Below are 12,904 nucleotides of genomic sequence, written 5' to 3'. Positions count from 1 at the left end.
CTGGACACAGGACTCCAGATGCAGCCTCCCTAGTGCTGACTGCTTTGCTACAGGATGCAAACAAGAAGTCTGTGTTGTACAATATTCAGCGTGACCACTTGCATAATTAATTTTATAATGTGGTTCTTTTCAGGCAGAGAATCTGTCTTAACTATTAGCTGGCACTTAGCCCAAAACCCTTTTTAAAATTTTTTTATTCCCCACCCTCCCAGTAATGCTAATGATCTGCTGAGACTCCAAGTCTGAACAGCTTAGCTGTCATAAGGGTGAGTAGGAAATGCACTACTTGCCCTTGTTTCTTGTCTTGATGCCCTTGTCTGTGTTAAAATTCAGAAGCGTTGCTTGCAGTTCTTGAAAAACATTTCATTTGCTTGTTTTTCTTTATGCTGGGGTTTGGTTTTGTTTTTAAGGTTAAACTCAATAAATGTTTTCAGTGTGGAAGTTTTAATTAGACTTTAAAATAGACTGTAAGAAGTGTTAGGATTAAGAGTATTTCTCAAGCAATACCCGATCGTGTCTTGTAAGCCTAGGCTTTCCTGTTACAGTGTTTTAATTTGTTGAGCATAAATTTTCTAGGGAGTGATACTATTCCTTGTAAAGTCTGTGAGATCTTAGATTTTGTATCCAGTTTGAGAGTTACCAGAGAAGTATGAAGGCAATCATCTGAACGGCCCCATGTAAGTTATTTTAATTGTGGTCTGAAGTTATTTTAGGCTGAGAAGCTATTTTGTGTGTTTTAAGCTTATTTTAAGTGTAACTTGTTACATTTCCTCTAGAGGACTTGCCATTGTATATTTCCAAAATGCATAATCTGAATCGACCACAGAAAGGACATTTGAGAATTGTTTATAAATATTTATAAACTGCTGTGATACTCCCAGATCAGAGGTGATTTAGTAATGTGATGAAAAATTATTTCCTGGGAAAACACAGAGTCCCTTAGAGGTTAATGTAATATTGGAATGCAGACTGAGAATACCACAGAGAGCTAAACCACATGAAAGTCAAAAGTTAAAGCTGCTTGTGATTTTAAAACATATATACTTGAAACGAAGTCTTTGCCAACCCCAGACAATCAGAGGTGGTGGGGCTGTCCATTTATTCCCAAATTTAAGGGTAAATTTCCCCCTTCTAATACATGGCCACAATCAGCACTGGCAGCTGAATCAAAGGGATAATTTTTTTACTGATGAACCACTTTGCACGTGTGAAAAAGTATGACTGATTTTTACACCATTTCCAAAAGGATTTTGATGAAGACCTGAAGGGAGAACTTTTTATGAAAATGTTGCTGTTGTTGATGCTCAAGATACTAGGAGATCAAAGATGAAATTCCAGTTACCTTCATCTTGCGTCTTGGGAGACTGCAGCCCTAGCATGAAGGTGTCTCTACTGGCTCCAGGAGTTGCTTAAAAATGTTTTATTTCCTTTTACTGTATATCCTGTATTTTCCTCTTAAGTGTATGTGCGTGATTACTTGGAAAAGTCCTGCTTGCTTCCTTCCCCATGGATGTGGCTCTCCTGTAGTGAAGCCATTCCATGCTTTTAGGAAGGCAGAGGTGCCTCTGCACTCAAGTGTGGGAAGAGCTGAGCAGATATCCCAAAACCTGAAGGGAAGGATGTGTCCCAGGGCACTTCATGCTCTGTCTTTGAGCTGCAACCCAAGTGTTGCCTCAGGAAACCCTTCTTCAGCTTTTATTTTCTTTACCAATGCTCAGTGAGCTTTTGGTATATGGACTGTAGGTGAAAGGACAGAGGAAAATCTTAATATTCCAGTGAAAATTTTGAGAAGATTTAGGCATGTGTGGCATTGAAAAAAAAGACATCTTGGCAGTTGTTCCTCACTATGTTTTAGCCAACCTTTAATTTTAACATATATTATTGGTCTTGCAAGTGAGATTGATGAAGACTACATACAGTCCTTTGTTTCTTTGGTACTTTTCTACAAAAATTAGGGTAATTTTTCTTAAAAGTACATTTTCATAGCCTTTATTAAATACTCATTGCCATCTTCCTTAGCAGATTCAGAGTCAAGCCAGAACATTGTTACCTTTTCTTTTTAGCTGTATGGTAAGCATGTATCTTATTGGAGGGATCTTGTCATCTTAATTTCACCTAACCTTGTATACCGTCTGCTTGGTTTTGGTTAAGTGTTGCTTTCTTGAGCAAGGAGTTTAGAATAAATTTCATGAATGGCCTAACCAAAACAGAAAAAATAAGCAGTTCCCTCCTTCTGTGTGTGTGTTTTTCTTGTTTGAAGAACAGTAATCAGATGATTTTAAGAAGGTAAATATTGTACTAAAATAAACCCCACCAAACTAAGAAAAAAACCCCCCAAAAACCTAAACAAAACCCAACCAACCTCATCCCACATCATTATCTGAGTAGCAAAAGAAATGTTTAGAAAATAAAGCTGGTTTTTTTCCCCCCCTCCATGGTTCTACTTGCCAGAGTACTTGGCACACTTAATTGTATGCTGTAGCAGTGTTCCTTAGAGGTGGGGCTTTTTTTGAGCCAGAACCAGCTTGGATGCTTCACATAGCCTCATTCACTTGCCTCTCACCATGGATGAAAAGGCAGTAATAGTTGCCTCTTGTATACAGTGTAGGAACTATAGTGTGTTCATGGTTATTATATACATTGCTGGGAGCACATAACAGAGATGCAAAACCTCTCATGCTTCTGAAACCACAACACAATGTGGAGTTGGGCACCTCTATGCTCGCCCATATAATTGCATAAATCAAATGGCACAAGTTAATACTGAGAGCTGAATCTACTAGAATTCAATTAAATGAGTAAAAGTCATGAGAAAATAAATTAGAACAAATTTCATTAGTGAAACTTAATGGACCAAGCTTTAGTTCAAAATTTATAGTACCTTCAATTCACATATAATATTAACTACTACTTTTTCTCCTCCAAATATGTGAAATAATGATATAGCGGTGACATCTAAATACAGATAGTGATATCTAAATCTTTCCAATCACTCTGGGAAATGCATTTAAAATTTATAAGCTTCCTTTTTTAAAAGGTGCTTTAAAATAATTCCTGATTTCCTAGTTGGCAGTATAAAACATTTGAGTGTCACAGCAGAGTACGTTCTCTGTTCATACACAGTGGCAGGGATTACACTGCAAACAGTTTTATAAAATCTTAAGAAGTGTCTAAACCTGATTTGGCCTGACTTAGTTAAACATGTTCCTTTTTGAGAGCAACATCTCTTACTAGCTCAAATAATCTATGTTTTTCATTTATATTTAAGTTGGGGGGTGATTGCTTTTGCAGTGGAACCTGCAAAATAATTCTGAAATGAATCCTTCAAGTTACATGAGGGAAGTTTAGATTGAATTTTAGAGGCAATTCCTTCACTGACAGAGTTGTCAAACATTGGAACAGGTTGCCCAGGGAAGTGGTTGAGTTGCCATTCCTGGAGGTACTTAAAAGATGTAGAGATGCAGCACTTAGGGACGTGGTTTAGTGGTGGACTTGGCAGTGCTGGGTTAATGGTTAAACTCAGTGTAAAAGGTGTTTTCCAGCCAAAAAGATTCAGCTGTTTTCTTTTCTGGTGTTTATGGCAGCAACTTGCTTTTTGTGCCTGAGATCTCCACATACTTGTGAAAACTATGAGTGCTTTCAGTTTATTTTTCTATTTTATTTTCTGATTTCAGATATTCCTTATAGTTATTCATATCCAGGACCCAGTGTATAATGGGGAGAAAACTGGACCTTTCTGGCTTGACTGATGAAGAAGCAGAGCATGTGCTCCAGGTGGTTCAGCGCGATTTCAGCCTTCGTAAGAAAGAAGAAGAAAGGCTGAGGTAAGGATACAACAGGATTAAAAATATTGGTCTATTTTGATTATAATGAACTGGTTTTTTTGAGAAAAACAGAGAACATGGCTTTTTTCTGATGTTCTGTGCATTAATAATCATTCCTGTCACAGAGGCAAGAAACATTCAAACTTCTCCACATGAATTCAATTATTGAGTAGTAATTAATTTTTGCATTTAGTCTATCCTAGATTAAACCACAACAATGGTCTCTAAATCACCTGTATATCTCTCCTGGGTAGAAGCTAAGTAGTTTGACATAGCAAAAGCAGAAGTTTGATAAGAGAATTTTTTGCCTGCTGTAGTCAGTTCCTTTTTTTGTTCAGGAATTTTGTCTACATGCAAACATCTGAAAGTGAAGAAGTAGAACCCACCTCTTTCCCCCAAAACAGTCAATGGGATATATTATCCATTGTATTGAGATAACTTTGCTTGCAGTAGGCTGTGTACAAAATGATTGCAAGCAGAAATAATCCACAAGAAAAGATGGAAGTTGTTGGCAGGGTGGCTGAGGAAATTCGGTATGTGACAAGGGGACTATAGATAGAGATCTGAATTGGTCAATGCAATATTTTTCTTTCTAGTCTCAACAATATTTCCTTGAGTCATTATGCCTGATTTTTTTATTAGCTTCTTTGAACACATCGTTATTTATTATCCAGAATGCTCTGATGTCTCTATCTATGGTTGGCAAATGCACATTCTCTTACTGTGCTACTCGTATCTCAGGCATAACCATGTTTCTTTTTCATTTAGTATCAAACTGAAGTCAACAGAGCAGGAAGATGACTGAAATCAACAGAAAACTAGGCATATATACTATGTGCAATTGAAGCTGAGAGGAATCCTGTCGCACCTGGAACATTAGGAGCAAGAAATGTGTCTTGCAGCATAGGCCTAATTGAGTTTTAGCATGCTGTGCAAGTTCTTGCCTGTGTTGGTACTGCAAGCTTGCTGCAGGGAGAAAAAAAAGTGCATGAGGATGGCATACGAAATTTTTTTGGTTTTTTGACTGTTTTTTGTACCATGGGTTGTTCTGATTACTTTAGTAATTTTTCGCAACACAGCTAAGAGATTCTAGAAACAGTTTAAGGAGGATGAGTGTGTGAGCTCTCACTGGCTTTTTATACCGTGACTGGTTGTATCTTACTCTGGAGCAGGCATACCACAGCAAGGATGTGCTGGGGCATCTTGCCTGTTCTATACAATAGATCCATAGTGGGAGGAGGAGGGGGAAGAATGAAAGGCATGAACACAGAAAATTAACCAGAAAGCCTGGATAGATGAAATTTTTGCTGGTATTTGTTTTGCCACTTTGCTGCTGAAGCTTTTCATGGCACCTAATTTTCATGACACTTAATTTCACAAGTAGAAAACTGTTGTAAGAAGACAGCTAAAATACTGGAAAGGTAAGAGAAACACATGGATGCAACTCAGTTTACATATGAACATGTATATTTCAAGTATATATAGCTATATGAATTTAAGTAGTTTTAATGACACTAAAAATTGCTGGTGAACTTCAAAGCTTACTTCTGACTTAAAAGCTATGACCTTTTTTTTTTTTAAATATGGCTGCTCTGGTTGGTTTTGGTTGCTTGGTTTGCAGCACATCTTTTTGTCTTACTATGTGATTGAAAATATATAAGAAAATTTTATGATCTTGTTATAGATAAGATTTTTTAGCCTGTAAGAAAAGAGAATAGATTTACTTTGATGTTCTTGGCTCAGTTGTGTTTGTATTTAGAATGTTATCAACTGGCAAAGTTTACCATGTAGTTTCACTTTAGAAGTGAAACTCTATATGGCTTTGTAATCTTTTCTAAGATAAAAAAAGCTGGCATATATGTATATATTATGTTAGACTTTTAGACATTTAACTGATTCAAAACCAAGCTACATCTGAAGGTATTGTTTTGCATTTTTTTTTTTTATTTCTGTAATTAATTTGAGGTAGCAGCATTAGACTTTAAATTGAAGATTTTGCATATGATACTTTCTTAAAATAGGGTTTCTGTGTAATTCTCCATACATATCATAGACAGTTTTATTTCTGTGTGCTTTTCCCCACCATGATTTAAGTAACTCTTTCACATATCTCTCTTTGTATTATTCCCATTGGTAACAATTGTTTCTAAAGATCAAGAAATACTTAAGGGAATACATGATAGATTTCCACTGTATCTGGAGAGTAATGAAAGCGAAAAAAACTGTGAGTGGTTGATAACTTCAATTTTGGTTTTCTAGTGACAGCTGAGCAGTTAACTAGCATACTACAAGAAGTGAAGCTTATCTTTACTTCTAATAAATGTTTTTAAGGTAGTAAAGGGACAAATGTTTTAGAGCTAACATTCCAATGTTTTTTATAATATTGCTATTTTTGCTTGTTAATTTATTTTTCCATGTTCTGTAAACAAAATGACATAATGTATGGAGAAGAGCCATACTGGTGATCTGCATTTTGTGCTGCAAAGCTGTTTTAAATTTCTCTGCAGTGAGGATTTTTTGCAGTGGTTCTCTAATTTAAGTCCTTCTCAGAACTTTATCTCCTACTGTTATCAGACAGTTTGTTCTTGTACATTTTGTGAGAAAAAAATTAGCTGGCTACAACCAGTGAGATAACAATAAGATAAACGTGTACATGCTTAGTGAATAGAGTGGTTGGTTTGTTATTCCTTACTGCTTCATATCGGTTTTGTTTCTTTTTTTTGTTGTGGTATTCAACATGATATGATATTAATAATATTTACTCTTCTTTGTCATTTGATCACCCATTATCTTCCTATTTTGATTAGGTGTTTGCTGTGGTCTTCGTCAGTTGTGTTATGTTTTTATTTATCCCAATGTTAGTGTAGTCACCTTGAACCACTGTGGCTAAAATTATAACACAGACTTGCAAATGGATGGGCTGAGTTTACTGTGAATCAGTTGAAGCAGGCAAATGAGGCAGATCTGGTGTAACTGGGAAGGTGATTGGTTTGAGTTTCTTGATGTGTATGCTCGGGACAACCTTGTGTACATCCCTTCTCCAGGCTGTCTCTGGCCTCCTGGGACACTAAGAATCATAGATGGTGTTTTGAGGAAGTTGACTGGGCATACTAATGATTTGTTTCCTCATTTACAATTTATTAATCTTGAATTTCAGGCTGCATGCAGCTGCAGAATGTCAGCAGTGGAGAAGACTGCACAGTGTTGAGGGTTAAACATCTAATATTTTGCTGTGCATAGCATCTTTGTCATATCTGCAGTTTGGAAGGGACTGTCCTCTCTTTTTAATAGTTATTTTCAAAAAAAAATTACAGAGGAAGCTAATAAGAGCTTCCAAGCCCAAATGCTTGTTTGTGAGGTAGGCCTTTATACATAAAGAGATATATATATATTAAAGTGTTTGGTGTCTTTTATTTGTTGCCTGTTTCAAGATTGTCTAGATATGCCACTGTTTATTCTCATCCACTGTGGGCAAAATCAAATCCCCTCTGGTTTTGTTTTTACAGTTACAGTTATATTTTCTGTGAAATTACAATTTCACAGAAAATATTTGATGGATCATCTTATTGTGGTAGATATTCTTGATCTGTTATGTTTTAGCCACGTGGACAGGTTAAAAAATGGCTGTTCTGATTCTGAATTTAACATTCAGAGTGCAAAAGTTGGAAAATTAGAAGGGCAGAAGTCTTCAGGCATAGAAGGGGCTCAGTGCTGATCAGCTGTAAACAGAGCAGACTGCAAAGCAGGAGCTTTACCTGTCAGCAGCTACTTTACCTTAAGAGGCCTTGGTTGGAGTGTCTTCAGCTGTCTTTCTATTGTCATTGGCAAAGAAGAGTTTCCATCACCATAGTGAATGCTGGACCAGCCCTTTGCATGCTAGTATTTTAATGGTATAACTTGCACTGGGCAAGGATGAAAAATGCTTCTTTGCAGGCAGCATGGCTCTCTTTTGTTTAAACCACTGCTGTTAATCACCTGTATTTACAAAGAAAAACTACTGACCCTCTGGTGCCACATGCATATGTGATCATAACACTTCCACTTAATATACTTATGTAGGGTTTGCTGGAACAGCACAGGGGAAATGTTGAGAGCTGACTGTTGCCCACAGGCAGGAACATCACCATGCCTTGCTTTATATTGTCTTTCATAGCTGGGTTGCTGAATTTCAGCTTTGCTACCTTTATTTATACAGTCACATTTTCAATTGCAGTAAAGACAAATGCAGTGATTTGTGATCAGTTTTCCAGAAGTGTTTTATTTGCAGAAAAAAATGAGATGTCTGTGCTCACAGGAGGGCCCTCTCTACTCTGTTGTTCTAATTACATTTTTATCCAAAGAATGAGCGAGGGATTAGAACAGAATGTAGAAGATTATGAAATGGTTTAAATTGTTTTTGCCTACTTCTTTTTTGCTCCTCTTGCAGCATATTCTATTGTAGCACGAGTAGGCCTGTGAAGAGGCTTCTGAAAAAACAAGTTCTCATACCTGACAAAACTCAGAAACCAGTTTGACACTTTCTTGTCAAACTACAGTAGACTTCAGTGTTGTTTCAGTATATGACATGGGTCTTGTAGTGGATAAAATATTGAATTTCTTCCAAAGCTTGCTAATCAAAATATTGTCATTGTGAGTCATATCAAACTGGCAAAGTGCCAGGACAGACATTTGGATAGCTATCTGTTGATTCTACATATTAGTTCTTGTTTCTCCTTCCTGTGGCAGGCTTGTACTAAATTCTTTAAACCAAACAAAAACCAAGCAATAAAAACCCTTCTGTCTGTCTTGCCTCTTCTCCTCGCTTCCAAGCAAAGCCATTTTATAGCTGCTCTCCTAGTGAGGAAGGAACAGGAGATTAGTCTCATTGTGTCAAGCTTCAGAGTTCTAGCAGACGAACTTGTTGATCAATACCTTATTGCTTGAAGTGGTTTCATAAGGTCAGTCTTCCTGCCCTTCACTCTGATGAAGGGGAAGTCTTCCTTGTGGGAAAACCTGTGTTTTGTAGGGGAAGCCCATTACTCTGACTTTTTTTATTTTTTTATTTGAGCAAGTAGTCACTGTTCTGCTTCCTGGATTGTCCTGACAGATACATTCTCTCCCTGTGATGAAAAGATCTTAGAGCAGTTTACTTCTCTGAGAAAGCTGCTCTTTGTGATTCCCATGTTAAAACAGCTGCACGCTTCTCCAGTGCAAGGTTCTGCTGAGCTGTCATGAGTTTAGCACTCTTATGTCTAAAATTATTTTTTGGGTGCAAGGAATGATTCATCAGAATCATAGCTGCATATAAATACATTATTTTGCTAGTGCTTTGACTTATAAAACAAGATGAAAACATATGTAGGGCACTACAGCTCTTTCCTGGAAGTAAGGGTTATTAACAAGATTAAGAGCAAGACGTCTTTTTTTTTTATAGCTTATCACCGATTTTGTTACATAATGCTCCAAGATGCAAACCTTTTTTCTAGCTCACACAGCCTGTCAGGATTAAGAGTTGTCAATTACTGCATCTGTATACTAGATGCTTTACACTGTTACTGATGTGCCCTCTCTCAACAGCTGTGTTCAATATTTTAACAGCTATCCCTTAGCAGCATTCTCAGGTCAGGATAAGTTGCTTATCCACAAAAAATGACTACTTGGATGAATTCCGCATGAAAGTCATAGCTAATGGTTGTTTTTGCTGCTGTCAGTAAAGGTGCACTTTAAAATGCATTTAGAAACTGTTACTTGCTGCTAATTTCAGGAAATATTGATCCAAGTGTGCTGCTTGCTATGGAATAATGCCATGTTTGGGGTTAGACAAGGAAAAAGGTATCTCAGCAATGATGCAAGTGCATCATTGTGCAGTGCAGCAGCATTTTGAGTCCTTTCTGTGGTTTGCCCAAAACTCCTGCTTTGACACCACAGGGTCCTGGTGCAAAGGTGAGTGTGTAGGTTCTGCTGACTGTGCCATTGATCACAGCCTCACCTGTAAGTGGAGAAAGTCATTGCAGCTGACAAGACAGTAGGATCTAATTTGTGCTTTACAAGAGAAAAACCAGGCCACTGGAAAGAATCTGGCCTTTGGAGCAAAGAACTTTAATCTGTTTAAAGTTATAGATTTGGGCCCAACTTTTTTTTCTGCCTAATGATGGAAAAAAATGCCAGGGTATTTCCAAAGAGCAGCTTAGTTACCTCTAAAACTAGTTTTGTGCATCTTGCATCTTGCATGCTTGTGCATGCTTGTAACTATCATGGGAACCCTCCATGACCAGGTTTCTTGCTATCTGAATGGGATGTAAATGCTATAGGAGAAGCACAGATAGAACTTCTCAGCAAGTTCTTTCTGCCAAGTATTTGAATATAAGCAATTCCAGATGTGAGTTTTGGCTTTTTCAAAATGTACTTATGAATGCAGTTTCAACTCGGAGGAAATGCTGGTGAACCAAGCATCATCTCTCGTGTTTCTTCATGCTTAAGGAAAAGGTACAAAAAAACCCCCTAACTTTGGGGAATATTAGAGAAACTTATATAGCGAGAAATGTCTCCAGCTCCCTTGTTGGACAGGCCATAGATGCAGCTGGAGTACCTCCCACATTCAATGTGCCAAGCTTGCATAAGCTGTGGCTAAGTATTTAAAGGAAGCAGCATGATGTTGCAGAGATGTTATAAAACTTACTGCAGGCTTTTTTTTGTGTAATTTGGTCTTCATTGTGGGTTATGACTAATCAAATTATTGGCTACAATTTAGCTAAAAGGAATGAGTGTTCCTAGTGATAATGAATAGCTATAATATAAAATCAATATTTAATCTCCAATGTCTTGTGTATGAAGAGTTTGAGCTGTTAAACGTGACTTGTAGTAGTAATCTTCTCTCACCTGACTGGCCCTGCAGTGTTGGAAAGGGATGTTCTTTTGCATATGAACTTCTGTCTTTATAGTTTAGTCTACCTTAAGTGTTGGTTTCTGTTTGCATGTTATTATTGCAGTACAATTGGTAGTACTTTCAAGTTATGGCAGAATGTGTAAATAAACATGAGAAGAATGACTGCATAATGTATTTTATTCAGGATTTATTCTTCATATTAGAGTTTAGATCTCCCAAGGGCATTTCCATATAATGTTCAGTAACTTGTAAGTAGTGCCAAGTGTTACAGTTTTGGAAGAGGTGGTGTATTTAAAATGTGGGTTTTGGTTTTGGTGTTTCTTTATGACAGAATGGAATAGTTACTGTAAGTTTCTATCACAACATGCCATAGGCCTGCCCTTGTCTGCACTAATCTGGATGGATCTCACTGAAGCTGCAGGACTTCCCATCTTCATTATACTTACCTTTGTTTCTCCAGGAAATAAGAAATATTCATCGTTATGAAGTTAGCTTATTATCAAATGAACTATGACTTTTCATTAGATGTGGAATTTGATTTGTAATCCTTATTTTTTCAGAAATATGCCTTATAGAACTGCAAAAGTATACTTTTAAGAAACATGAATGTCTCTTAAAGGAAAAGACTTCTGCCTACAAAGTAGTAACTGTTCTTAAGAAGTATTATAATATTTCAGGGACAGGACATTTAAGGAAATTAATATTGACTTAGATTTGCTGATATTTTTATTTCAAATATTGTTGGTGAATCAAGGGGTAGTCTTTGCTTTGTTCACTTCAAGCATTTCCATGCTCTGTGTTCTTCATAGACACTGAAATTTCTCTGGTCATTTTTTTGTGGCCAGTTCCTGTACCCCCAGTTGGGAGTAAAACCAAGAATAACTGTAGGAAACAGCACAGGAAGATGACAGAGTGGAAAAGGGCTGCTGTGAAGTTGAGTTGTTCTTGCAATTGAGCAATTTACTATGGAGCTGTATCCCACTGTCCATACTTTTCGTTATAAAAAGGTGCATTTTGAATACTTCCTCATACTTCCTTTCTGAAGCCTATGAAGAACAGAAAGCATCTTGGAACCCACATGACAAATAAATGGTCTGTGTGTGGAAGGAGCACTTTGGGGAGGTGAGGGTGCTGTATTAGAGGAGGTTGGGTGTTTTGTTCACTGTGCTGAAGCTTAAGGGAGTATGTCACGAGATCTGCCTCAGCCTATTGAATCAGCAGAGGTGAACGTTAATAAGTCACTTTGGTGAGTGTGTATTCACCTAACACCTCATCCTGCAGCTTCTCTAGTATTCTTATCTTGTGCATCTTCCTACTCACAGCTGTGCCAGAGGAATAAGCTGTGCTAAAGAGGATACAATATGGTTCTTAGAAATCTGTCCTGGGTCTAGGAACCTGTGTCTTAGGAGGTCCATGGAAGGACAGCTACTTTATAAATGCCTTGTGCCAGGTTCTTCACTATTATACCTCATTCAAAAGTGAATTACTGCAAACTAGAATCTGCTTGCTTTCCAGAAATGTCACCGTGTGTAGGTTAAGGGGAGGTCAATTTTTAGTGTTTATAATCATGTTCTGTGTTTGTAATCATGTTCTGTGTTTATGGTGAGTTCCAAAGACTAACAGTCAACTTCTGTGAGGATTGGAGCTGAGTTAAGCTGTATGTTAGAAATTATTGATCTCTGTTTCAAAAATGCCAAAATTTTCAGCATGAAGTTTTCTAAATGAAGTTGGTGAACATTTTCAGCTAAAGGAAAGAGGGATATGCATGTGTGGGAGAATATACCACAGATGTCAAAACACTCTGTTGGTACTTCCAAAGTGTAGCTTCAGAAATATCTCTGGAGCTACTTTTTAACTCACACATTCTGCCACTTGTTGGTTCATATTTGAAATAGAATGGATTTGCTTTTGCTACTTCTGTGAAAATAATAATAAAAAAAGAGTAGTAGTAGTAGAAGAAATTCATAGGTTTTGCATTTATAATATTTTAGACATACAAAAATTGTCAGATCTATCTCAGCTGAGAGTATTATGCAATTTAATATACCACAAAGTTTTGCTGCAATGGGTGTTGCCTAAGTATATAATCCTACCCTATGATAAATGCAAGATAATTATAATTTACTGTTGAGGGGTACAGTAAGGAGCTTCATGTTTGCCTAAGGGAAGGAACTAACATATGGGCAGTTACTGCAGTCATACTTCTTACTGTACT

General features: G+C 37.2%; 1 protein-coding gene across 12 annotated transcripts in view; it reads left to right on the top strand.

Moving 5' to 3' along the window:
* Window positions 1–12,904, top strand: part of MYRIP (myosin VIIA and Rab interacting protein) — a 311,648-nt gene that overhangs the window by 109,266 nt on the left and 189,478 nt on the right. For all 12 annotated transcript variants that reach the window (XM_086848804.1, XM_086848835.1, XM_086848831.1 and 9 more), the window contains exon 2: window positions 3,675–3,824. In XM_086848804.1, the coding sequence (XP_086704930.1) occupies window positions 3,715–3,824 (110 nt within the window). In that variant the 5' untranslated portion in view covers window positions 3,675–3,714. The remainder of the gene's footprint in view (window positions 1–3,674; window positions 3,825–12,904) is intronic.

This window comes from Cyanistes caeruleus, chromosome 1, assembly GCF_971803275.1.
Source record: "Cyanistes caeruleus chromosome 1, bCyaCae1.hap1.1, whole genome shotgun sequence".
Lineage (NCBI taxonomy): Eukaryota > Metazoa > Chordata > Aves > Passeriformes > Paridae > Cyanistes > Cyanistes caeruleus.
This window is presented reverse-complemented; position numbering and strand designations above follow the sequence as displayed.